The sequence below is a fragment of the Haemaphysalis longicornis genome, unplaced genomic scaffold (genome assembly GCF_048455015.1).
Source record: "Haemaphysalis longicornis isolate Haplotype H1 unplaced genomic scaffold, Haemaphysalis longicornis Haplotype H1 scaffold_6, whole genome shotgun sequence".
NCBI classification, from domain to species: domain Eukaryota; kingdom Metazoa; phylum Arthropoda; class Arachnida; order Ixodida; family Ixodidae; genus Haemaphysalis; species Haemaphysalis longicornis.
Genome location: NW_027526407.1, coordinates 64,362,573 through 64,390,443, shown reverse-complemented (window position 1 = coordinate 64,390,443; position 27,871 = coordinate 64,362,573). Strand labels below are relative to the sequence as shown.

Genomic DNA, 27,871 nt, shown 5'->3' with positions numbered 1-27,871 from the left:
GCTTGCCACGGTATGGTGGCGCCATCTAGGTTACGGAACGTAAAGAAACGCGGGAACAAACCAACACCGCTGTACAGGGTGGAGACAAACTTTGAACGGTCCCGTGCCGCCGCAATTGGGCCAACGGGCTCAACGCGTTCTTTTCGTTTCCCACGAGACCTAGCAACGCGAAACAGGCAATATGATTCAAACTTCTTCAGTAAACCGCGTTGCGGCGATAATTTTAGCGCGGTTTTGACACAATGACTTGCTTCGGCGGCGAGCGAGCAACCGAAAATGGCGGCGCCAGCGTATACGTGTCTCTACCCTGTGCGGCGGATGCGTGAATGAAGGTATTCTAGGCTGCAGAGCGCTCGGTTCCCGTGATGTCACTTGGGACCACGAAAACGCACGATTGAGCGGGAAAATCAAAATTTTAACCTAAATTGTTTAATTTCTCAGTGTATAAAGCACCGTTTGTATCCGGACAAGCACTGGGGGCACTATAAAACACGAAATCTTTCGAATAAAACCAACTTGCATTTTCTCTTCATGGCTCCTTTAATTTCGTTCTCTAACGACGACCGAGCTTCCAAACCCAACACTAACCTGTCAGACTGAGTGAATTCCCAGAAACAGGGGTAGGCGTCGCAGAAGCAGCCCTTTTCAACCTCGTCGACGGAGTACCAAATAAAATGTGCGAACAAAAAAATTCTCCCAATTGACACCACCATGGCTACGTTCCGCACGAGAATTTCCACATTGTCATCAATAAAATGGATTTTGCTAATCATACATGTAAGCCGCAACTTGTGTGTCAACAAAGCTGCGTTAAATTATATATGCTTACTCGATAAAAATCATTTTACACAGAAGGATATCTCAACGTGTTTATAATTTATTATAATTTACTCGGGAAGCTGCCAATTCCAACCAAATCGCAGCTAAGCTCGTTTAAAAGCCGCAGCGAGGCTCACACCAGAGACAGCAGCCTGGTGCGAACCCGCTTGTCTTGCCACAGGGCGAGGCCGATGGCGACCACAACGACAACCCGGAGCGCATTTTCCGCCCAAACAGACATCTTCCACAGCGTCATGGACGAGTACTTCTGGATGCGATGGAGGAACCGCTGTACTTCCACGTGCGTAGGCAAATCCGCGGTCGGCCTGGATATGGTCAGGTCCTGGAGGAGCTCCACGGGAGAGAGTAGGCTGGCCTTGAGCTTGTCCGAGACGAGGCACAGGATGGCCAGGTACGACAGCTCGAACAGGGGCATGCACACCTCCTGACGCTTCACACCGACGCCACTCGCCTGCTCAACCCCACCCGTAACGACCATCAGGAGGTAGATGGCCCTGACGAAGAGGTAGCAGTACCAGGCGCTGACGAAGCCCAGGAAGTTGAAGTTGAGGTCCCCCAGGTACTGGCAGCATAGCTCCCACTTCCAGTGGAGGTGGCTCAGCGCCTGGTACGTGATGAGGTGCCGGTACCGGCGCAGTTGTTCGACCACGTCCTTCATGGCCTTCTGGACGTCCAGGCAGAAGATGGTGTAGATGGTCATGGCGATGTACGCCTGCGAGATGGTGAGCAGGTTGATAAAAAAGAAGCGGTTGAACGCGCCCCAGAGGGTACAGCTGGACAGCCCTTCTTGGGTCCACGGGCAGATGTTGGAGGCGAAGTACAGGGAAACGCCGGCCAAGCCGTGCGCGAACAGCACGACAGGCAGAAACTTCTCCTGCCAGTAGCCCGGGCGCCGCGGCGGCTCGCCGAAGTTGTCGGAGACCTCGAAGTAGCGCGAAGACAGGACGCTCACGATGGACTTGGGCGACCAGAGGCTCTCGGCAGCGGCGACGGCCGCGAGCCCCAGGATGAGCTCAGCGATCTCGTTCATCCTGGCGGGCCAGTTGTTCGGGCTGAAGTTGGGCATGTTGTAGATGTAGCGCAGCAGGAGGAAGATGAAGTAGAGCTTGAGCGTGAACAGTACCACGGTCTTGCAGATGAACATGAAGGTCCCGCTCGCTCCAATCGCCCGCCTGCGACAAGACGAACCGCAAGCAGGCACGCAATTCAGCTCGAGTTCATTTTAGGGGCGAAGCATTTTAGGACTACGCTTTGTCCGGGGCTTGGCGTCCGTGTACACAGTGTTGCGCATGCGCGAGGAGCATTGGATTGGATTGGATTGAAATGGATTGGATTGAGTTGGTTTAATTTGAAATGTATCGGATTGGATTGGATTGGAATTGTATATACTGTACGCACGCGTTGTCACTCATTTACACGCGAGAGTGGGCAATGCCACGGGTGATTTACGGTAAGAACGATCTCCAGTGGTTCGCCCACTCGTCATGATTCACTTCGTGGAGACGCGTGAATTTTTTCAGCAAAACATGGTAGGGAGGCTTCTTTCATGACCCCTTTTACGTATTATTAAACGAATTAACTGGACGCATCTAGGGCTGCGTACGCGTTTGGGTTTATTTAGGCTACATACTCCTTAATTACTTGTTTTTCATCTTATTAGATGGTTTAGGTTGCCACATGTCATTCAGGGCGTCTGTGGGGAACATGTAACCAAATGGAAGGATTTTATTAATCCTAGCAACGCCTGCAGACAGCTCTGAGACGTGGTCATGATACTTCTGTGGGCTATGGCGTTATTCGGGGCGTGGTCAAACTGGTAAGATTCCAGCCACGGCGGGCGTTTTTCTGGTATAGGTAGTAAACACCCGTGTGCCCAGTATCACCGAGTGAATAAATCTATAACCCGCGACTACAGAGAGCCATATAGCTCCTGTGTAAAGGAAATAAGATCATTCTGGCTGCCGCCGCAGTAAATTTGTTATTTGTGTTCAACGCAGAAATGTGGGCTAGTTGGTGATGTAACTTTGACGTGGCAGGAAGAACACTTCAATAGGACGGACAGTCGTATGTACGTGATAAGGATGTAAGCACGCTTTACGCCTTTGGTACATTCTTGGTGAAAAGTACCACCTTCCACGGGGAATGTGGCAAGGATAGCAGGAAAATTTGCTTGACAGGCTAATTGCGGACGATACTAGCATTATTGCATCAGAAGCCATCTTTCCTTGGCTAAGCGTGCTCGTAAAATACAATGAAGCGTTCACTTTGCAGGGCAATGGAAACCAGCTCTTCTAATCAAAACAGTCTCTTCGGCGTTCCACGCGTGCCCTCCTTCCTCCGCGTGGGAGTGACCTTCCTGACGACGTAACCCGCCGTGAGGAGGTCACGCTCTGGAGAATTCGCCTCGGCGTTGCACTGACGCCTGATGACCGTGCACCACGGACTTCTAGCCTTGCGGTGACTTATGCAACCCACCCCGACCTACTGCCCTGCGTCCGCTGCGGAAGCGACATTGGAATACGTCCTGGGGTCACGTCCAGGGCTCCAACCAGCCCGAATCCGGCACATAGTAGCCCCAGGACTCGCCCAGGCCGTCCGCCCGATATTCATCGTTGGACGCATTGCCCTCTTTTCAAGCAGCTGTTGACTTTATGGCTGACACTGGTCTATACGGCTTTCTGTAGTGCATGAAGCCGCTTGCATCTAGTCACTTTCCTTTTTTTGATCTTTCCATTCCTTTAATGCCCTGTGGCAAAATAGCGCAATAAAAAAAAACCAGAACGCAAGCTGCCCCCCGAACTTGCGAGCATCGCGCATAGCGGACGCAGCATTCAAACAATAATAATCGACCAGTTGCAGGTACGAGGTTATTTTGCCCATTAGCATCTCGTCATTTATTCTGCCAAGCGTGAGCTTCGGCACTCAAGTTTGTTTCCGCGTTGAACAAGCATCGAACAAAAAATGCGTACACCGAAAGAGTCGAAAGAACTTTCTTCATTTACGAACCCTTTGCGTTCGTTCTTCTAGCGTCATTGCGGTCGTTTTCCGCACAAAATAGGCCGTATACAGCAGTGTGACGGGGCCCTGGAAGCCAAAATCCTTGCAAACGAAGTGTGGTGATTGCACGATTTTCCTTGCTTCGCGTTGAGTCATATGCATACTCAAACATAACTCCCCTTGCACGTCAGACGGCGCTATTTTCCTAGCGCACATGAAAGCCCCGCTACAAGAGCCTCCACCCTCACTTCATATACTTGACATTACCCGCGAGATCTAATTAAGCACTCTAAGGAGATGTGAAATAGGCTGCGTCTAATCACAAGGCAGCCGTGAGAATTTCCCGGAAGTAATTATCACGGCAGTTTCCGTAAAAGCTGGCTGGCCTAAAATTTGCTGAGTACTATTACGTGCCAACGTAACCTAACATAGCATAACCTCACCGAACTTAGCGTAACCTAACCGAACGCGCCATAACCTACCCAAATCCAGCCCAACTGCAACAAACCTAATCTAATCCAGCCCAACGACACAGAACACAAACTATATTAAACGTAATTCAACCCATTCTAGAAGTTATGTGCGTCGATCTCTTGATATAGTGAAAACCAGAGTAAAAAAAGTATTAACAAAGTCCCGATGACTGAAAAATTCTGAAAGATGAAAAAACATCGCATCGTCTCATTCGAACCATAGAGTTCTCGTTTAAAACCAAGTACTATACCACAGCGCTACAGGGGCAGCTGCATACATGGCTTTGTAGGGAATATTTATCCTACAGAATCTCCGCGTAGCGTGCTTAGCCAATGAGAGGCGACTGCCGTGAGATATTTCTTACGGTAATTCTCACGGTTGCTGGGATAATAGACCCTACCTACAAAATAATTGAAGATCCATGGCTGTATCTAAGTACGTATGCGTTAGCATCACGTCCCTCTCCCGCATAAACTTGAGGCTCGGCTCTACAGTCAAACCCGGCTATAACGAACCCGGATAGAGCGAATTATGCTATATATCGAACAAAAATAATTCAGTTACGGAAATATATGGGAAACATATTCCTTATAACGAAGTTCACATCCGATATATCGAACTCTGGGCGCCTAGAATGGCCGCCGAAATGCATCATCTCGGAGCGGCGATTGAGATGTGGATTGGCCGCGACCACGGAGCAAGAGCCGCGACTGAGACATTGCGCCTCGCACGGAGCGACGTGACGCCCAATACTTTCCGGAACTGTTTCCGATGCGCGGGATTCGCGACGGAACCCGCGCAGTCAGTGAGTGCGGACCAAGACAGCCGCATCGGTGAACTGTGCGAAGAGCTCGCCAACGTACCTTCCCGCACCTAGGAAGGCTCCACGCCATGTATCGTACAATTCACCATTCGAACAAATGCCCTTCTTGCACAACACAGTATGCCTCCCTACCACATTACGTGGGCCTGCCCTGACATTCCAAACATTCCCCGAATACCCAACCCAACCCCTGAGCAGTGGAAAGCTGCGTTGCTCAGCTCGGACCCGGAAGATCAGCGACAGCTGGTACGACGGGCCACGAGTGCAGCCAGAGCTACAGGGGCCCTGGAATAGGGGCACCTCCCCTCCTCAAGCAAACTACACCCTTTCCTAACCAGCGTAAAATAAAGTTATTCCTCCTCCTCCTCCCGATTATGTCGCCAGTGAAATCCGTCCGACGCTTATAATGAAGCGCTTTCGGCAGTCGATGTGCTCCGCCAATGCTTCTTACATTTTTGAGGACACGGACTCGAACTGATGCAAACAATGTTTCGTGTAGAGAATGCTATGCTAGTTGAAGCCGCCAAAATGAAAGTGAAAACAAAAATCACAATTTTTTTTGCAACGTGGGCAGTTAATAAATGGATTATTTTGGTCTGGTAATGGCTACTGTACTGTGTTCGTTTCTGCATATGCGGATGGTGGACTTGGGGAGGGGGCGGGGGGCTCCCGCGGATTGAGAACTCGTAACAATAAGCTCGTTATAGGCGGGTTCGGCTATATCGAATTATTGGATATATCGAACTAATCGCGGTGCATATTGCAGTTCGCTATAAACGGGTTTGACTGTATAAGCCCGCAACGGGGCATTTTTCGCACTTCTCTCGTACACCGCACCAACCGTGCTTAGCGCTGTAACCGCCTGAGTGGGCATGCTTGCTCACTTAAGCCGCGGCATTGGCTACTTCTCACTGCTTTCGTTGCCCAGTAGTATCCCAATTTCGCCACCGCAAATTCCATTCCATTCTCCGCTCTGCGCTGGCTGTGAATTACAGTATACAACGCCTACAAGCAGCGCCGGTTGTCACAAGCCTTGTCGAGGCAGAACCACCTAGCTAGCCGCACTTCGACATCGTCTGTTTCGCAACGTCGCCAACGTTGCAAAGGCAACTCTGCACGCTGTCTTTCTGTGCTCTTCCATCGCTCGATTTGCTGACAGATCGACGCGGCTCCGTGGAGCGACGCGCAAATTTTTCCATACATAAGATACCACGTCACGCACAGGAAGCAACTATCGCGCGTTCAGCAAACCTATCAGTGTCCCAAGTCCACGCCATACCTTCATACACCTGACTGAGAAGACTGTTGGCCGCGGGAGAACGTTAGAAACCCCCGTGGAGCTGAACACGACAATCTCACCTTGGGTAGAAGACCTTGAAGCTCTCCTCCGGGAGGGGAGGAGGGCCGCAAGCCGGGCCGCCTCGCCCCTGGGTCACGATGGTCTCGCGTGGCCGCCCGGTCCGGTCCACCGGGGACACCTCCGGCGCCATCCTGACGGCGCTCGCCACCGCCGGCTCGCCGCTCACCGTGGTCATCGTCTCGGCGGCGTCGTACGGTTGACGGGGACCGAGGAGCGCACCGGGCCGGGAACTCCGGGGACCGGGGTCGACGGGGCGCCCGCAACACCCGCTCTCGTACGGGCTCCAACGTTCGGCTCGCGGCGGTGGCGGCGGCTCGTGCCTCGCTCCCGTGAAGACCCACCTCTTCTTCCTCCTCCTGCTCCTCCTCGTCTTCGATGTCGGTTTGTTGTACCCGCAGCGACGCTTGAGTTAGAGGGGCACTACTGGCCTGCGCCAAGAATCAATAATTATACGGATTTCTTTAAAAAGCCGTGAAGACAAGTCTGAACCTTGGAAAACGTGGGGTAAAAATTAGCCCAGCTTAACGACTTAAAGGTACTAACAACCGATTTTTGTGGAGTACATGTCCTTTACCTCCAATGGAAGCCAGTGCTTTATATAGTGCGATAACTCCAATGAATTTATAAATAAATTGGCGGAAATAACTTTCGGTTGTCGCTAAACTTTCTTAAATCTTAGTGGTGGCACCATGTAGTGTCGACACGGGACACTACCACACGTAAACTAACAACTCCGCCGGTTTCAGTTCGTGATTCAAAAACCGCATAAAGGAGAAGGAAAGACTGCGTTTCATAGCTGTTTGAGCTGAGGCCAAGGGTTTGGGCGCCTCTTTTCATCTCGCGCACAGTTTAAAATATGTTGCCGCGTGGCCCACTATGATGGTTTCCAGCCTTCGTTTTGGCAGCCTACGTACGGCTGGTAGATCTGAAAATTCCGCCTTTCAAACGTTTCAGGGCCCTATCACGGGTACCGCTTCGGTTTAAAAGAGTACTGACACGAAAATTTTATGTTCCACTTTTATTGCTTTTATCGATGCTTAATGGTCTGGCGAACCCGAAAAAGCACTTTCAATACTTCAGCGCGCGATAATTAATTACATTGAACGACCTGAAAATCGTTTGTTTCAAATTCCCGCGCTTTCATTCTGAAAGGCGCATGTGACAGGATCCCGGCATGACCTCACCGCTTTGTGGAGAAGTCAAAAAACTGCGGAGGCCGGTGGGGGCGTTGTTTCGACCGCACCGCCGCCGGAGCTGAACGGCTGAGCTGCCTGAAGGTGCTAGGCTTACCATTGCGGCGGGGATGCGATGACCGCTTTGAATAGAAGTGTCGATGGCGACTTCTATTGCGATTCCGGGCTATATTATCGCTTATTTTCCCGTGTGTGGAACGTTATTTTTGACAACAGTGTCTTTCTGGGCAGCGGTTATGCATGTAGCTCTGGCTACGTGCACGCGTTTTCGAATGCGCCAGCTCCCGCTCCCCGCTCGCGGGCCCGCGCGCATGAAGTGGCGTCACGAGTTTTTGATGAGAGCTGTCGCGTCACTTCTTTTGGCTATCACGGGATGATGTCAATCTGATGTCCATTTGCTGAGTGCCGCTCCGCGTGCTGTTCCGTCGGCGCGACAAATGAGATCCAATGGAAGTGTGCTCTTCGCGTCGCAGGCCGCTCATATTTCAGCCAGTGTATTCTGTTGAGTAAACGAAGCGAACTGTGCAATGATATTAACGCCGAAAATTGGTGTCAGTACTCCTTTAACGTGTTTTAGGTGAGGTGTTTTATCTTGCGTAGAGAGCGTATACTCCACGAAAATCGATTGTCTCTCTTAACGTCGCAAACGCTGATGTCAACAGCGAAGCTGACTGGCGTTCCCTAATCGCAACGCTAAGCTTCATAGAACTTATCAAAGCCAGAAGATCGATTCTCGTTCGCGCTGATTCTCTTTTGCCGTGTTCCACGGCTCGTGCCATCTACTGAAACTTTTGGTTACTTTTAACACTGCCACGGGGAGCGACGCTTTTTTACGATTCGCTATCGCAAAAACCAAGCGGCCATGTATTTTTTAAACAAGAATAATGCAAATATCCCTTACGTATTGATGTCTCACATCAAATATGGTTGTTTTTTTTTTTTTGCTCATCAATGTTGACAATGCAGGCGTTTTTTTTTTTCCTTCAAAATGAGTCAGATCCTGAAACCGAAACTGAGTTAGATGAAACTGCAAGGAAAAGAAAAACTCAGAAACTTTCCCCTAAAAAAGAAGTGGCAAGAAAATAGGTGAGATAACGCCCTGCAAACGTGTACGCAGGTCGTAGTTCGCATCAAATATGAGCCAGATTCTGCTGTTCCCCGGATAAAAATGGGCGAAATTCATTTGTCCAACGGGAGTTTGCTTTTGGCTTGACTCGAGCGCCAGGTGCAGGCTTCCCGTGCCGCACCAGCAACTCGACCGCAAGCAACAAACAATAGTGCGCCGCGCACAAGCGGGGTCACTGGCGCACCCAGCTTTATTGCACAAGATGTTCCCGTCAGAACATGACCCCATCTGCCCGTTCTGCAAAGAGACTGAAGGCACCGTGCCGCACATACTGGCGGAGTGTACTGAGCTCAAGAATCCTCTACCCTCCCTCCCCCTTCCCCTTCCCCCCCTACCCGAGCGATGGGAGATCTTGATGTCCAGCCCTGACCTGTCGACCCAGCAAGAGCTCGCGTCCAGGGGCCAGGAAGTATTGGACTCTTATGCGACTCGTGAATAGGGTTCCACCCTGACTGACGCCTGCGAGCGTCACCTGAAATGGGCTCAGCTAAAGTTGTTTCTCTCTCTCTCTCTTCAAACTGTTCGTGGGGGTTTCCGGAAGTCTTCCTTTTTTTTGCTTTTTGGAGATGGTTTATCGTGACTTCAGATGGCAATTAGGAGATTGACGAAAGGTCTGTCCACAGATTTCGACGACGAAGTGAACAGAACAAGAAGTGAACAAAATGAAACTGAGAGATGTAAAACAATGACTTTATTTCGTCTCACCCGTGCTTACGGATCAACTCTGGCTATATTTATTGTTTGCTTTCATATTTACCAATTTAGTACTTCAGTAAATAGCCGCCGCTTACAAGCCCTAGCAACCCCCCCCCCCCCCTCTAAGGGTAGGAACCACTTCATTAAGGTGAGGAAGAAGATATGAGCAGCCGCCTTGTGAAGCGTTTTGGACATTCATGGCAAAGCAACGAAAAGCTTGCTTACTTGGTGAGAGCCTTCAGGCGGGCACAAGAAAATCATCGAACAAAAGAATTCTGAAAGAGCTGCTAATGTTGCCAAGGGGAGTCATCTGTTCTCAATGTATCGTTATACGGTTCTTGAAGCCCTGCTGCATATGTTTAATGCCTCTTCTACCAAAACCGAATCGCACCATTTTTGAAAGTCAATTAAAATAAACGTTTCATAACAGTTTCGCATCAAATTGAATGTTTCACTTGAATGTGATCCAAATCCAGACCTATCAACCCGATATTGATCAAATTCACCACATAATTTTTAGTTACTTGTGGCCATAACCTTCCCCTAGCTGACGTGTGAACCATGCCTAATAAGAGGTTTAACTGCGTTGCATTTAGGTCCGGTAATAAACTTCCGCTTTTTTCTCAATTTCGCACTAGGTGCATTTGGCTCCTTTTGAAAAAAGAACGCCTCAACTGTAAACATTTCAACCAGATTCAGTAGTTTAGAAAAGTTTTGACTATATAAGCGTCTCGTTCAAGCATTCTTTTAACTTTGTGCATGAGTGCTTAATGCTTTCTCTCCTCCACGCTAGGCTATGCCCTCTCCACATCGCTGCGACCGCGTTACCACAACTCGTCCCATGAAAGCCTCGACCAAGAACAGCTCGCTGTTAAAACAACCCTGCCTCTCCCTGTCCATTCCCGGGAGCAGTGGGAGGGCCAGCTGGCCAGCTCCCACCTGCACGATCAGCTAGAGCTCATTTCCCGGGCGTGGCTGGCTACACTTGCCCAGGACATCCTGGACTAATGACGTCTCCCGCGCGAGTGAACGTCTCCAGGAGTATCTACCATTTATTTTAAAATAAACGTTTGTTCCTCCTCTTCTGAGAGCTCACTCGCCTACATTCCAGCCATAAAATATGCTTCTTGACAGAAGAAAAGGCAAGAAATATTCTGAAATTTTCAAGTTTTGCTCTGTAAGTCGTCAGGTGTCCTAAAACACGGCATGCCTACCTGCAAACTTGAAAAATGATATCGCTTTTGTGACCACCTGCGCTTTTGGTTGGTTGGTTGGTTCCTTAAGTCATGGCGCGTACTCACGCGGGGGATTGGCCAAGAAGCTGCCTGTAATAATTAGGCTGTGACCCGGTTTATTTTAGAGAGAAAAAAAAATGAAGTACGAGAAAAACATTGAGAGTAGAAAAAGAAATCTCTGGATAGAACAGGATTGTCAGGGAAAAAACCTGCTAATGAAGGCATAGCTATCTAGCAGGGCATCCGGCCTGTCGCCGCAACAAAGGAATGAAAGGCGATCACAACATCTCTGTGGCAATATCCTATGGCGGAACCACCCAGGGAAAGAATAGTGGTTAAAGGTACCCCCTGTCTCTCTTGCTTTCTCACTTTATTCTCTTTCTCTTGCTTTCCACTGTCTTTTCTCTTCGCGTCTTTGAACCCCCTCTCAAATGCCGCGTTGCAAAAACACGGAGCGAAAATATTACCGGAATTATCAGCGTGTTAACTGACCGTTAGCATCCAAGTGATATGATCAGATGGAGTGAAAAGCTCCTTTATAATCGCACCGTCATGGTTCTTGAGAGCGGTCTCGTTCGGGGGACACCAATCGCACAAACAAGATCCTGTGGTGTTATGAAGGCGCGCCAAGAAATTAAGGAACGACGACGACGACGACGACGATGATTATGATGATGATGATGATGATGATGATGATGATGATGATTATGCCGTCGATTTGTTTGGCTCGTACCCACAAGGTGTTATTTGCCTGGGCTAAACCGTTGGCTGCACCCCGATTGGAGATTATACGATTAATTCATTATACAGAAGGCAAAAAACCGGGCCATCTCCCCTAACGTGATGCCTGGGGAGGTGCGAAGCATGCAGCGTATAAGTGTATTCAAATATACTAAGTCTCTTCTGGAACACGGCGCGCGCTGATATATGCGGCAACCCAATTACGAAGACGGAGGACAAGTGAAACTGGAAATGGAGAACTGGAAATTTGAAAGTTGGAGCGAGTACGGAGCGCAATAGAAGCTAGCAAGCAAGCGCGAACGAAAAACGAGTGTCCCGGTGTGTTCTTTTAGTGCGAGTTTTTGCCCACGGAGATGAAATGTTCCAGCGCGAGGCGTTGGAAAACGATTGTCCCTGTGGGTTCTTTTAGACGCGTTGCGTTCTAGCGAGAGGTGTTGGAAAACGAGTGTCCCGGTGTTTTAGCACCGTGACCACATGAGAATACGACGACGACGACGACATGAGACGCTGACAGCCCGAACCCGCCCCTACAAGGCATGAAACGAAAAGTCCACAGTACAAAAACCCAGTACACAATAATTATGGCTTCTTTTAAGAGCGTCCACTGCTTCATCTGTTCTTTTTAAATATCTGCGTTGTGTTTCAAATTCTCCATGAAATCAGTATCACTGTATGCCGACAAAGAAGCCTTTTTAATTAACCAAACATGTGTCTATTCTTCACGGCCTTTTTGACTGCTTGCACACAACGCCAACGTACTTTTTGTTTTTCAAATGTCAGCTGTAATGACGCCTTTTTCGAGAACTGCTCGCCATCCGAGGGTCATGTAAAGGTTTCGTCGTTACCTGTTTCGGGACACACGTCGTAGCGGAGAATCGGCCTAGGGGATCGGGGACTATCGAAGGCTCGCCTTTTCCGCCAATGCATCAACCCTGACTATGCGATGGATTGATCGCGTCCTCAGCGTCAGCACTGGCTATCATAAATCAAAGGTCACCTCATTTAGCTAATCCAAGGTCTGAAGGTCGTTCATTTCTATCACGTGTGGTGTTTCATAGAGGAAAATTAGCCAAAATGATAGAAATGGTAACTTTTGGTACAGTTCCGCGCAGAAGGAAACGGAGCACGGGAGCGGTGGCCAATTTTGGATCGCTGCTCCACGTGTGAGCGCCCCCGGGAACATATATGTCTCGCGGTTTGGGCGTGCGTTCCCGCTGCACCCACCACCCGATCAGATAAGTTTAATCACTGACCTGGGGCCCTATTCTCAACTTCATAAATTCACCGGGAATTCACCGTTTTTTTTTAATTCACCGTGAATTCGACGGAAGCCAAACGTAAGCAATCACTGATGTGTGCACGTACAGCTATGATGACATGCATTGCAATTTGATGCTTAGCTTAAAAATATCGCGATCAAGCTACCAAATATCGCACATAAATGATCTAGAAACACTATGCAGCAGCTGAGACTGGCAAGAGAAACACATTTTCTGAAGTTAAAATTGGCGCCAACACCACAAATCGATCAAGTAACGTTCGTCCAAAACTACCAAAGCGAGGGAAAGCTTAATAGCACCACATCTTTTTTGCCTTATTTATGTTTTGTTCAATTGTTTTTAGTAAAACAGTTTAGTAACATAGCTTCAGTGCAAGTTTTCACCTTTCCTGCCGTCACCGCCTCCACACTATCGTCTGCTGCTATGCTTCAGTTGCTATGCTACCAGCTGCCATGATATCGGCGACGGTGTGTGCGCTCGCGGGGCTCACAGTGGCGGCAACATCGTCGTCAACACTCAGGGAATCCTCGGAGGACACTCCTTTCGGCACAGCATCTGCACCGTTGGGGGTGCTCTTCGCGCAGTTCTCCGATGATGCCGTCTTGGTCCGGACTCGCTGGCTGGATTGGCTCCGTCGTGAATCCCGTGCGTCGGAAACAGTTACGGAAGGTGTCGGGCGTCACGTCTGTCTATGCGAGGCTCAACATATCAACCATGGCCAATCGGCATGTCAATCACTGCTCCGAGACCACGCATTTCAGTGGCAATTGTAGGCGCGCCAAGTTCGATATATCCGATGTGAACTTCGTTATAGGGAATATGCTTCACTTGCATTTTCGTAACATATTTGCTTTTGTTCGATACAAAGCGTAATTCGCTATATCCGGGTTCGTTATAATCGGGTTTGACTGTATAGCTCAACTGAGGACTTGAATGTCTGCCTCGTAAACCAGTAATTGCAGGACGACCCGGTCAGGGCTGGTCATCAGGGTCACTCACAGCTCACAGAGGGGAGGTAGGGAGGAAAAATTCCCCGCATTTCCCCGAGGGGAAGAATGTGAAAGTGCGAATGCACGAGTTGAATTTGCGCGGTTCGGTAATGTTCGCGAAAGAGAGATCACACACACACACACAACTACAAAGAAAGAAAGATGCATTTAAGCGGGTGCATTAGCCCTTCTCACGCCCGATTCCTGGCCAATCCCCCACGTGGGTATGTGCCATGTCAGCGGCCAGGCAGCGCACGCCAATCTCCCCCCGTTGCCAAGGAAGACGAGGAGATTCCTGGCCAATCCCCCACGTGGGTATGTGATGCGGACATCGCCGGTGGACGCAGGTTCAGGGTCGCTTAAGAAGTGCATTGCACTCAAAAGAGCTGGGAGGGTGGTATTTTAATGGTAGTCTTGCGGCAGGTTGGCTTACTGGTACAAAACACGATGTGTATTTTGCTCCATTGTGGCGTCACTCTTCACCAACGCATTTTCCAGCCCGTTTCGCCCAAATATTCATTGTAATGTACGTGAAATGGAGCTAACATTTTGCTACGTTGACATATATAGGTTGATAACTGACAAATGTAGTCGAATTGAGCGGGTTGTAGACATCCCAAAGTTGCCTTCGAGTGCGGAAAGGGAGAAAATTCGCGTTGAAAGTGCAAGCAAACGATCGAATACAATTTTTAATTTACACCGATAGACATTTTTTGACGTCAATTCAACTTACCCAACCTCGTCCAATGTTTAAAAAACGCACACCCACAATGACAGTTACTACCGGGGAGTACTCAAAGCCGACGGCTACCCTTCGCTTTCAAATACCGCGCGCTAACCCTTGCGCAACTGGCGCAAATATAGCCTCGTCCTCAGCCCTTCTTCCACTCCGGCGGCGTCGGCGTCGTCAAGGGGAGAAGGCGTCTCGTAGGTAACGGGGGGAAACAGCGCTGCCAATGCCCCAGCGTTCCTGTTTCGTTTTTAGGCGCCTGCGCAGCGGCGTAACGATCCGAATGCAGGTCAGCAGACGACGCGGCCAGCAGACGACGAAACTGGATTTTCGGCGGCGCGCGCCGCGCCCGTTGAAGTTCACGGTGCGCGTCGCACCTTGACACTAGACCACACAACCCGTGCCCCCGTCACGAAGGCGTGCACGCCCTATTGTGCGCTGAAAGGCGCCGCCGCCTTTGTACGTCGGTAAAGGTGTGAGACGAGGTCTGCAGAAGATCGTCTGCGAAAGAAGCTCAGGCATTGACGGCGGCGGCGGGCTGGAGCGGCGACTGCGCGACTGCTGCTAGTCGATCAATACGGGAGGAGTACGGAAGCATATCCCATGGCGGTAAGCGCTATTGATTCATACGCCACCACATGTTGTTCGAATGAACTGCCTTCTATTCTGGTTCAGTGACGCACTTGCAGGTTTTGCAGGTCGTTAACACAAAAACTGCTGCGTGACTTCAATGATTGAGTGAGGTTCCTCAATGAATAGTGAGCCAGTGCCCCCTAAAATATTTCTCCTGTGTTGTCAGTAACTGTAGAAGTAAGCGACGGCAGGTGACTTACGATTCACGACTGAAGTGGAAACCAAAAAGTATTTCGAATCACTCTATTTATGCCGACTCGCATGCTGTTTTGTTGTGGCAGGCTGGGAACGTTAAAACTAAACCGATGTTCAAGATTCAGCGAAATATTTCAAAATATCACATAGTCTCCTCCCAGTCACGTGACAGTTGGATGAAGTTTAAGATGAAACAATCCCTGTGTTCGATGTTAGCAATCAACGTTGTGTGACGCATCAATTTCTCATCGTTTTTCTCCGTTGTGCCTTATGTGCACAGAGTGAGGAACTACAGCATGTACCATTAGCAAGGCGTACTTTTTCAAGAATCAATGCACATCATCCTCCCTTCATATCAGTCTTGCACTGTTGTCAACAAAAGAAAAGCGAACTTGAAAATATAAATCCGAACGCAGAAATGGCGCAATTTCTTCCACGCAAGTCAAATTGTCGCATGGCTTCATAAGAGTAACAAAGTTCACAAATGTGGCTTTACAAATATAATCCAACCACGTCATTATGTGGCTTCCACGAAAGCTATTTTTCGATTTTCCTAGTTGTGTTTCATATCTTTATGTTCACCTTTCACTTGTCTCTGACCTCACCCCTCATGCTATTCAAGGCCAAAACACGCGATATTCCTGTCATGCCTACAATTTACCGTTTGCCCATTTCTCGGCACAATATGTAGGGAAAATCTCCCCTGTGAAACCAAAGCTTACCTTCGTCATGCAGCCATCTCATCACCTTGGTAACTCAATATAAACCGTCCCTTTCCCTATTATCGCAGCGTTTATCAATTTGAATTTCGTCGATGATTCGGGGCTGGTTGGCACAGTACAGCCGGCTAGTGTGGACAAGTGCGAACAGCAGGAGGCCAATTTGCGGCTTCCTCTGCTTCAGGTTAATTTGGGAGGGGGGGGGGGTGCAGTTGATGTGTAGGGGTTAAAGAACCTAGAGCATGTCATTGTCTTCTTGACCTGAAACGGACCAGAAAGGTGGTATGTCGTCAAGCGTTCCCGACACTACTTTCACTATTTGAATGTCGTCAAACCTTGCCTGACGCCAGTTTACATAATTTGACGGTTTATCGAATCATGTTAATACTGGGTTTTCGCGGGAATATGGAGTGAGGAGGAAAAAAAAGCGTTATTACAACGCAACAATACGCTTCCAGAATGTGCCGGGCCAGGTTCACGGTCCGTCAGCTGGTCCGAGACTAGCCAAGCCCGCCATGTTGAAGGAGGAGGGTGGGGAAAGTGTCGGGACTTAATTGCAATGTGACAGGAGACAAAAACAATGTTCTAAATTAGCTTACGGCTCCGGACAATTAGGGCATGCGAGGAAGTGTCGGATACGATAGAGAAAGGAACGATCAGGGGTAAGGAGGGTATTTAATTGTAAGCGTCGAAGAATGCGTACACTTGCGCGACAGTTACAAATTTGTCTAGAACAGGGTGTGTACGAAGAGTTTCTGTGATGGTCTCATAGTGAAGCTTTATTTCTTGTCGGTAGTGGAAATGAGCCGCAAATGTACAAGCAATGTTTCATGTAGCCGAAGTACATGTAACCAAGGGCAGAAAACCAGGTTTTATGAGAGTTTCCAGCACGACGACCTCTTTGGAAGGTCTGGACAGACACAGAAGCAATTGTTTCCTGCTGCATACAGCTACTTGCTGTTTGTTGACGGAAGCTTCTGGAGGACAGGGAAGCTGAAGCGCAGCATGCTGTCGGCATAGGTTCACAGCAGCAGCATAGCGCGGCATTCACTGCCCCATCGACGGCCACCAAGATGTCCGACGATTCTAACTCACCGGAACAGTCGCACACATAACTGCTTAGTTTCGTGGGGCCAAGGGTAGGCTTAGGTCTATCGCTGTCCAAAGGAACTTCTATTTCGTGCATATTGCAAGGTACGGCCACTTAGGAGCGGTGGGTGTCGCTTCGTGTGCTTGTGAGTAAGAGAGATTGCGTCACTTTTATCAGAAGGCAGCTGCAGTCCTTTTGGTGAAGGTATGCAGAAATTTTTGCGAAAGCTTTCTGTAGCCTTTTATGCGTGGCGTAACGTTATCGCCCCGCACTCGAAATTGGGACGTCATCCTAGAGTGCGACTTGGACGCCAGGCGGGAAAACGCGCTTTAGGTGGATAATTGTCATGATAAATAGCAGACGGCTCAATATGGCTCCCTGAGGTACTCCTCACTAGGAGCTAGTTGGAATGCTCCGTTTTTTAGTAGAGATTATGCCCTGTTGTAAAAAAGCAATAGTGCTTCCCACTATGTTTTTTCTTGTTCAAAAAAAAAAGAACTCGTGAACTTCCAGAACACTCCACAGAAGACATCACTTCTCCCCGATTCGCAATTTCGGAAATACCGCAAAAGTTTGACACTCCAAATTTATAAAATGTTTAAATTATAACCTACTTGTAAAAGTTATAATCAGTCTAAATAACTTTAATTATAATTTATAAAATACAAACGTATAGAACCAACAGAAGGAAGAACCACAAATACAAATTAATGACCAGTGTACAGAAGAACGCACCATCAGTGAAAAGATTGGGTGAATCTGCACGAAATACACAGGCCGCGCATAGTTATCTACGCATCACTCCAGTCGTGCCCATCAAAGACGTGGTTCGATAGCTCAAACCGGTAAACAATAACAAGATATGGGTCAACAATCACGAGCCAATGAAGAGCACGCAGCAAGGAAGTAGAGCGGCCGCTGCACTTCTCGAAGTTCATTATTTGATATCAGGTCAATATCGTTCATTGAGCTCCAACAGAGTTTTCGGCGACGCGGCACTTTCCCTGCAATGCTATCATTCCTGAAAGGAAAGTAAGCAAACACCCTAAATGGTGCCAACTTCGTTTGTGAGCGCCCAGGCCTTCAACGACGCCGGTGTCGTAAGACCGTAAGAGATATCTTATCCGGCCTCACGTTTCTCGCTATCAAGACCCACTTTCATATCCGGCCTGCTGGGAGCCAACGAAATCGGGTGATAATGTCATCTCAAAGCGCGCTAAGAACTTGACCCTGCGGAAAAGGAGTTCTACCCGCGTGTGCGTCACGTACCGTCGCGCCTTGTGCTCTACGGCCACGAACAAATGCTTCCTGGTTAGAGAGAGGTGAGCACGTTTTAATCGACTCTTGGGGTCTCAACGTCGCTCTGGTTTCTTCCGCGGCATTCCTACTGTAGGCACTGGAAACTGAATGAGCGAGAAGCCCTACTATCTAAACATCTATTCGTTCCACGTGCGTTCCGCGTGCGTTCCACGTGCAAGGTATGTTCCACCTGCGTTCAAGTTCAAATATACCATTTTTTAACCTCAGGAAGCTGGCGATGTCTTTTGGACTCGTATATCAGCGCCTCAACTCGGACGCAACAAGCAAGAAAACTTGCAGATATGCTTTCCGTGTCTCCTGTTGCCCTATAGGCTTCGAGTTTACGTTGCCTTCTACGCGTAAAACTGCTCCGCAATTTCCTACGTTTTCGCGAGCCCCTTCCGGATAGAGGAAAAGAACTATCTATAAAGTCTGAAACTGCTGATCAGTATCGGCAAAGCAGTTTTAGGATATCATGCTGTAAGCTGCGCTACTATTAGAAAGGTAAACCCAGTTCCACCCAGTGAAAAATCTCCTGAAAGAAGGAATCTGGGGGCTGTCTTTACGAAGACTCCGTCTAGCTTCGGCTTCTTTATTGAGAGTAATGTTAGACTTGCCTCAGCGGCTAACATTGATTACTTTGTTCGGATATTTCCGGTAAAACAACCGTTGCAGCCGTTTTATCTAACCATATTCCCTGCATGGACGGTCAAGTATTGACAGCAGACAGTAATTCTGCAACGTCTATAATTTCCTTCAGAACTAATTATGACAAGTACACGAAACTCGCTGTAATGGTAGAGTATTCTTAGCGGCGGATAACTGTCATGTCAGTTGTTTTTATAGATACTTGCGATAACACAAGAGTTAGAGCCGTTTGCAGTAATCATACTCCCTTTGTAGATGGCTATACTTCACTGCGCAACAGGCGATGTGGCAAAGCCAAAGAACTAAGCTTTCATCGATCTTTTATTTATTTATTTATTTATTTATTTATTTATTTATTTATTTATTTGTTTGTTTGTTCATTTGTTTATTTATTTGTTTGTTTGTTTGTTTGTTTGTTTGTTTGTTTGTTTGTTTGTTTGTTTGTTTGTTTGTTTGTTTGTTTGTTTGTTTGAATATCTTCAATGCCTACAGGGCTTTACAGAAGGGAGTGGTCATTGGCTTACCAACAGAAAAAACAAAAGTGAACAAATCATTGAGAAGAACAACAACAGAAACAATAGTGGACAACAACAAAAAAATGCGAGTATCATACACAACAGAGCTGAGAGCATAAAAGCAATCATAAGGAACAAAATTAATTTTCAATGACAGTCTTAAATGAAGGCGCATCGATTATACTAGCTATTGCAGGGAGCAGGCGATTCCATCGGTTAGCAGTTTTGGGAAAAAAAGAGGCAAATAACAAGTTAGTGTTGCAGTGGGGAATGTACACCTTACGGCGATGGTCAGTACGGGATGATATAAAGTCGGCTTCGCCTTTATGTGCAAATGCGTTGCTGGAAAGACATTTTTTGCAAGCGCAGTATGAGCCGTCTTATGACAAAATGTGAAGGCCGTAGGACCCGGTGTTATGTTTTTATGACTTTTGCTGTACTGGGAGAGAGCGTGACACGATACCAGCAGAGACTCCCGTCAAGGCCAGCGTAGAACAGCTTCGCTGTGCTGTTAAAAGCTTATTTTTTTACACCCGCAAAGTAAAAAAATAGTAACAAGGGCAGCAAGCCGACTCCTCCACACATTCGCAATACCACTTTCCCTCCAATGTTAGCTCAACACAGTAGAAAATGATAAGAAAATTTCTGTAGTTTGTCGTGTTCTGGTCCTGTCGTGATTCTGATGTTCTGTCGCGTGTCGTATTCCTGTCCTGATTTTCATATTTCGTCGGGCCGAATTTCTGCCTTGTGGTCCTTATGTTCCATTAGTAGTTGCACATGGTTTGAATGTAATTGCCCATTGTGAAGAGTAGCTTAAATGACAGTTCTGTTGCGACTACGGGAATTTTCGTTCAGAAAATAGACAGTCGTTACGACAGAAATGTGTATCGTAACAACAGATGGCTTTGTCGTGACAACAGGACTTCTGTTGTCACAACAAAGTTTTTAGTCGTACGACAGGAATTTTTGTTTGGTTTCTGCCGTTATCCTGCTGTGATTTTAGACTGTAAGTGCAGTAGTCTTGTGCTTAACTACCATCTCGGACAGACAGACAGACAGACAGACAGACAGACAGACAGACAGACAGACAGACAGACAGACAGACAGACAGACAGACAGACAGACAGACAGACAGGCAGGCAGGCAGAAAGAAAGAAAGAAAGAAAGAAAGAGAGAAAGAAAGAAAGAAAGAAAGAAAGGAACTGTATTGCCGATCACTCTAAAACGTCATGTTTTGTCCTGACGTCGGACGCTCCAGCGTCACAACTGCCAACGCTGAAACGACCTTGTTATGCACCGTCGAACAAAACATGCAGTTCGCACGGGCATCAGGGCCCTGGTCTTATATGCGTGACTCGCGGCCTAAAACCACGATGATTGAAAGCCTGTTCTCGCTGCACTGAACGGCAAACTTATGGAACGAGCTATTGCTTTAATTGGTTGGGGTTGGTACTTTGTTGGTGGCGCTAATACGGAATAGCAGGTATCAAGTTGTTCGATACTTCTGAAACATAGCAAGGCGTTGTAGGCACTCCATTTTACAAACGCCTCATCTTCACAGTGACAAAATAACGGGCAAAGGGGAGCAAAATACCAAACAAACGCTGAACCAAAACTAAAAATGTTTATTGAAGAGACACAAATATAAAGTATCGAAGCCATAATAAAAATAAAAAAAAACGTGATACATGAACCCACTAAAAGGAACTCCACAGGCGCACGTTCTTATGCACCACACCCATCAAGATACTCCCATTCTACATCTAAAAACGACAAAGGCGGAGAGCTAACACGATTCAGTCCGGTGTTTATCCCGTGCTTGTCCGGTGTTCTCCTCCCGTTTTCCCCGTTATGTTTGCGCAGTGGGGACGAATCTGTATCAAGTATCCCGGTTTTCTACGCTATTTCAGTTTATTCTTGCAAACGCGCTGCATGTATCATTTTTGAGGCACTCTTCACTGCCCTGCGTATCCGGACCGATGTGGCTTACGCGATCGGAAGCATCTTGAATTTCCTTCTTTCCTCCTTTCTTTCTTTCTTTCTTTCTTTCTTTCTTTCTTTCTTTCTTTCTTTCTTGTTTTTTTTTCGTACAGAAAGGGGAGCAGAGACTAAAGGCTTGAAGCCTGACTATGGGCCCTAATCCTGGTGACAGGTAGCGTGCGGGCACAGTATATTATATTGCACACTAGCAGTCGAGTGTACAAAATAAATAACCAAGAAAACTGCAGAGAATACATTTGCTCTCATGCTCCTCGAACGCTCAATGTGCGACTACTTTGCACAAAACAAAACAATACAGAACGAAATTTTTTCGCACGGGATATGGTATCACAACAGTTTTTTCGTGCAGTGCAAGGAGTGAACGGACAACAAAATGCACCCGAAACAGAGACTTACTTCAGCAGAGATATATACAGTTTCGCTGCAATAATTTATTCATGCTTCGGTAAGTTTTAGCAATTAACTGCTCTAACAGGACATTTTTAATCTGTGTGTTGGAAACCGTTGTCGAAAATTAATGTGTTCCTGAACGTTGTTCAATAGGGGGAGGATTTGGTAATCTGTGTGTGTTGCCTGCCGTAGTTTGTTTTGTTCTTGTAGAAAACATTGGTCGATGTCGTCTACGCAATGTATGTTGTGTGGCAGTTAATTTCATCGCCCTGCAACTCGCGGAAGCGTGCACAGTTGCCGTTTTACAACCGCCTTCAGTGCCGCCGCCATCGCTCTCTCCCATCGCCTTTCAATGCCAAGGCTGCGCTGCATGCGGCGTAATGGAATTGAGCCAACCGCGCCGCACAGCTGGTCGCTACGTCTAAATATAAAGCGGTGACCCGTTGCAGACGTTCCGCGGCGAGGTGCTAGGGCGCGTACTACGCGCCGTCGAAACCGGTTCGCTATACGTTGACCGTTAGAGCGCTAGCCCTCTCTTTCTGGTGTTTATTGTGGCGCTCAGGTCGGCCATTGACGCCAGCCACTCGACTTCGCCCGCTTCCTTAAGCGCGCCTACAGCGGCCACAGACCCGGCAGTGTCGCTTTAAGCGCTGCGGTTAGTCGGTTTGCCCGCTGTCAGCGTACGCCGAACTAGCCGTTTAAAAAAGTTTGAAGACATGTAAGGACTTCGTAGGAGTTGTGAAGGACGTGGGCGTCTAGGTGAAGGTCTTGGACCCCTTGCTTCCGCATCGCCTCGCCTAGAGGATTTCTTCTCTTACGGCTTGCTATCCATCTTAACGCTATCTAATAGCTACGATCTGTCTCGTTCCTGGGGCCGTATAATGGAAAAGCGGACGAGATGGTGGATTTATTTGCTCGTTCGGATGCGTTCTTCCGCTCTCTCCACCTGCGGTGTACTGTCCCGGACGAACACTTCACCTTACTGTCGAGTTTAAGCTCTCGGTATGGAACGCCCCGTGGTATGAAACTCTTCCGAAGGAACCGTCTCGTGTACGGCCACCGGACGCTGGCTTTTTTGCTGAATGGGTGCTTTAATGCTTTCGCCTCAAAGCATTATCACTTGAAGTTCCTGACATTACCACGTGCCGTCGCCCTATTTCAAGCATACTTTATATAAGTTGCGACGTAACTTTTACCTCAACGTTTGATTTCGCGTCATCCTCGCAACATAGCAAGCTTCTGCAATCACACACATAAACCGTGTATTTACGACAGTTATTACTACAGTTGCGGCAACAGCCTGAACCCGGCCTTGCACAAACAGTAAGTTCCTTACGACGCGTGAGGGACATTGGCAGTTCCATTAACAAAGCTTGGATCCTTCAAAGGTTCATTCAGCACATGGGCTCGGAAGTATACTCCACCGCAAATTATAAACGTGTTTTGTTTCGTGCATTCCGTTGACGGCGTCCAGCTTTGCAGGTCATCCTTCTTTACAGAGTGGACGGGCACTATTTTTTCTGTTTTTCTTTTTGTTTTTGTGTGCGACTTTCACTCGTGTGGCGTTGTTTGCCTTCGGAATAAATGTTTGTGGCGGGCTTTCCATAAATTCAATTGAGAGTCAGCGCCTGTCTTGCGGTTATTCTTCTGTCTGTCCCGTCTTTCGCGCTGTGATTAGTTATGAACACCTACCAACTCGCCCGACTTGCAACTGTCCGACTTTAAGGTCTTGCTGCATCTCTTTTGTTGTGCGGCCAGTCCACTTGGTAGCTTCTTCCTTTATGCTTATATAACGCGTGGTTTCCTTATGAAATTTCCGTTGCTAGATGTCCTCGCCCCTCTCATCTTTTGTTTTGTTTGCACTGGCAAACAATTCGCTACCGTATTATTGTTGTCCGTTTAATACTTCCGTCTTTCTGCTCACCGAAAACTAACTTTGCAGTCCGCACCGGGGAAAACGTTATCCTCGCTATGCCTTTAAAGGAGCCATGAAGACAAAATACAAGTTGGGTTTATTAGACAGATGGCTTGGTCCCGATAACAATGATACCAATATCATCGCAATCTTCGAACAAATAACGCAGATATTAAAGAAAATGTGTGAAGCAGTCGCGACCCCCTAGCCAATTTCCCGCAACTTTTCTATGACGTCACGGAACCTTGTTTGTGCGATTGGCGGCCGCCTAACTGACCTGTCGCGACGACACATGACTGGACGTTTGTAATGGGGCCTCTAGTTCCATTTGACCGCATCACTTGAATGCTAACGTGCAGTTAACGCACTGAAAATTGTGTTTTATTGTTGGCCCGTGTGACGTCATTCTCGCTCATAACACGTCACTGTGGCGCAAAATTTGAAAGTTTTTAAATACTTCTTGCTTCTTTTTCGTTAAAAAAATCTTTTGTGGCTCTAATGGAACTGAGTGAGATACTGAATCCTAGTTCTTTCAAATTAAACGAAGTTGTATTTTCTCTTCATGGCTCCTTTAAACACGCGGCAACAGCAGTCGGGCGGGGACCACGAGATGCGAGGTTCCATAGCGACGGGTCTGCCTTTGTTTGTTCGCCACCTGTTGAGACGGCAGAGACAGGTGGTTTCTTCCTCGGGCACCGGAACCCGCTGACAGCTCGGAAGCGTTCGTGCATTCGAAAAGCGGGCTTTGTTACCTCGAGGTTGGGATTCGTTTCACAAACAGCCCCACCGTGCATCGGCCGGTACAGGGGCTGCTCTATACTTATGTCAGTGGGAGAAGGCGATAGCGATGGTGCCTCTAGGCGATGCTCCGACTCACCTTGTAGAAAGTCCACTTCTCGTTGAAGGGATCGCATAAAGTAAGCCTGTGTTTCCAGCCGTAGTACCAGTGGTAATAATAATTCGTTATTTGCAGTGTTGTCGTGTGTTCCCATCCTGTAAAGGATGGTCTAGATTTGATTCTAAGCTTTAACGCGCCGAAGCAACGCAGGCGATGAGGCGCGCCGTAGTGGAGGGCTCCGGATTAATTTTGACCACCTGGCGATCTTTACCGTGCGCCGAAATCTCGTACACACGGGGCGTTTTTGCTTTTAGCCTCCATCAGAAAACCGGCCGCCGCGGCCGGGAATCGAACCCGCGATCTCGTGCTCAGCAGCGCAAGCTACAACTGGGAATTAAAATATGAGAGCCCTTCCCCAGCACTGGGTTCGTACTGCGCGTAGAGCATATTCACAGGTCGTCGAACAAACGAGCGCTTTGATTGATTGATCGATTGATTGATTGATTGATTGATTGATTGATTGATTGATTGATTGATTGATTGATTGATTGATTGATTGATTGATTGATTGATTGATTGATTGATTGATTGATTGATTGATTGATTGATTGATTGATTGATTGATTGATTGCAGGGCTTAACGCGCCGACGCAACGCAGGTGATGAGGCGCGCCGTAGTGAAGGGCTCCGCATTAATTTTGACCACCTCGGGATCTTTAACTGATGCTGAAATTTCGTACACACGGGCCTTTTTGCTTTTCGCCTCTATTGCACTTTGGCATTGTTGTATTTCACGCATCCTAACAACTGCTCTTGGACTTGAGAAGGTGGGTAACCAACGTAACAAAATGCAATGATTAAGTAAGCGTTCAAAATATGGATGTGGCTTCTGTTGCTCTGCCTACGTAACGCATTTGACATTCCGAAAACAAGGCAAATGAAACTGTTGCGCTTTATTCTAAATCTACCAGCCCTCATCTATAGGTTGCGTAAACCTTCAGATGTGATCTATGGGGCATGAATAGCACGAATTGCTCCTTCAAAGCGTCGGTATCACTCAACGCTAAATTGTATCTGCGGGGCTTAGCTTTACTGTTGCAATATATATATATGGGAGAAAATAAACAATAATCAGATAGACCTCAACTGAACAATTACTGATCTCATAACTGCGTGGTACTTCATAGCAAAACATTCTTATTCCTGAAGAAACTCTTTGCAATCCGAATCAAAGAACTCTCCGGATCGACATTGTTGTTTCATTGTAGATATGAAACGCGAGTTTGTTGTGTAACAAAGAGTGCGACCAGAAGCGAAAACAAGATGTGGAAACATCTCTCTGTTAATAAATAAACGCCAAATGGTCTCCAACAAAATACAACAGTCTTAAACACCAACTCCCAGCAGAAAGCGCATCTCAAGAAAATTCACAGCATCGTAAGAATTAAACAGGAATTTCGTTTACTGCTTTATTGAGGCAATATGAGTCTTGAAAAAAGTGAGAAAAAAAGAGCAATAAACCGAAGCCCCTTTCTTAAGAGACAGATGGTTAAGACGCCAAGCTTTCGCCCGTGCAACCTGAGTCAAAGTGAAAGTCCGAAATCGGAACTGCTTCGACCGTCGCGGAATGGCGTAATCGGGTAGACGTGGGCTTCATAACGCGATGGACAGATGGGTTCGATCACGACCACGCGAAGCGTTTTAAGGCGTAGCATTCTTTGCCGAGTACCCACACAGCCGGGGCCGTGTAACGCCCTGCATATCCACAGTAATGCAGAGTTCACGAAAGTTCCACGCGTAATAACCGCCATAATAGTGTGAATGGAGATAATTCGTCGAACAGAATTTTGAAAACCCAGAAAATAACAAAAAGTATAAAAGTAAAGCTGAAAACGGCGAACCGTGTAACGCCCTTCATTTGCACAAAAATGCAGATTTGGCGAAAGTAACACCTGTAATCGTTATAACAGCGTAAATGGAGATAATTGGTCAGACATAATTTAGCAAAACCAAAACATTTGGCGGCAAAGAACTCAAACTCTAGAGAAGCGGCATAATAATGCAACGCATTGTAGACAATTTTTCGAAGTTCTGCAGGTTTTTTTTCTTGAGGCTCTTCATGTGCCTTCGCTTATCATCATCATCCTTCCGTGAAGCCCATTGTGTAAAGCTGGCTTTCCTGCAGTGCGCTTTGGTGACGGAACGGTATCGATCAGTGAAGCATACAAATCTTCGCTTTAAAACAAACTTTAAGAGAAAAAAGACAAGAAGTCGTCCTGAGGAGTAGCTCTGGCCGGGTACTCTGCGTCGGTAAGGTCAGAGGGGAACACAAACGGAAAGGAGTGGTATAAATATGGCGGAAAGGGCTAATAATGTAGCGAGCATCTACAGCTACACACCGCTAACCCGTTAGGGCGTCTAGGAGATGTTAGATAACGTACACCCAGTCGAAAAACCCAGCAAAAATCTCCGCCACACAACCGAAATGTCTGTTGTACAATAGGAATATCTGTTGTAGAACCAGGATCTCGGTTGGGGCTACTGGATGGTCTGTTGTGCGAGGGCAATCTCTGTTGTAGAAATATAGAATGTCTCTCGCTCGACAGACAATTCTGTTGTACTAACGACAGCATGTCCTTTTCTATTACAGGATAATCCTGTCGTATTTTCTGTTGCGTTTTTTGACTGGGCATGATGCGGAATGTCGTAAGTGTATATCGTTTCAGGACGTAAGTTACAAATTCATTGCTGAAGGACAGACTACAAACTTTCTCTTCATTCAGCGTGTCCAGGCAAAAGAGGAAAACCAGAGGAAACAAACCACACGATCTATAGGCTGACATAACATCTGATTTACGGACGGAAGTGGGGTCCACTTGCTTAGTGCCTTGCGTGCTGGGCTAAGAAAAAAAAGCAGAGTAGAGCACAGAGGGGCCGGACGGCCCTGTTGCACACCAGTGGGTAACTAGAGCGGAGCGAGGAGCGTCACGCGTTCAGTTCCCGACAATAGACCTCCGCATGGACGCAGCGGACTGAGAGATGGGTAGGAAAAATAAATCCCGGAAGCAAACATAACCGACCCTCGCGACGTGTCCCGTTCGCAGCGTGCGTGAGGTGCCGAGCCAGATGCCTCGATGACTTGCA

At 47.6% G+C, this 27,871-nt stretch overlaps 2 protein-coding genes across 5 annotated transcripts in view; one reads left to right on the top strand and one right to left on the bottom strand.

The window, feature by feature from the left end:
- Window positions 1-952: 952 nt before the first annotated feature.
- LOC144143052 (uncharacterized) lies at window positions 953-6,669 on the bottom strand. The gene is made up of 2 exons (XM_077674873.1): window positions 6,494-6,669; window positions 953-2,012 (listed from the first exon to the last, which is right to left on the bottom strand). Exons 1-2 carry the CDS (start codon window positions 6,667-6,669, stop codon window positions 953-955), a joined length of 1,236 nt encoding a protein of 411 aa, XP_077530999.1.
- Window positions 6,670-14,668: 7,999 nt separating this feature from the next.
- LOC144142837 (uncharacterized) overlaps window positions 14,669-27,871 on the top strand; it is a 28,078-nt gene continuing 14,875 nt past the window's right edge. The window contains exon 1 of one of the 4 annotated variants that reach the window (XM_077674624.1): window positions 14,669-15,093. The gene's annotated coding sequence lies outside the window, so the exon portion shown is untranslated. Of the gene's footprint in view, window positions 15,094-18,309; window positions 18,444-18,465; window positions 18,600-24,655; window positions 24,807-27,871 lie in introns of those variants that run through there. The other 3 variants (XM_077674625.1, XM_077674627.1, XM_077674626.1) reach the window with 3 other exon arrangements.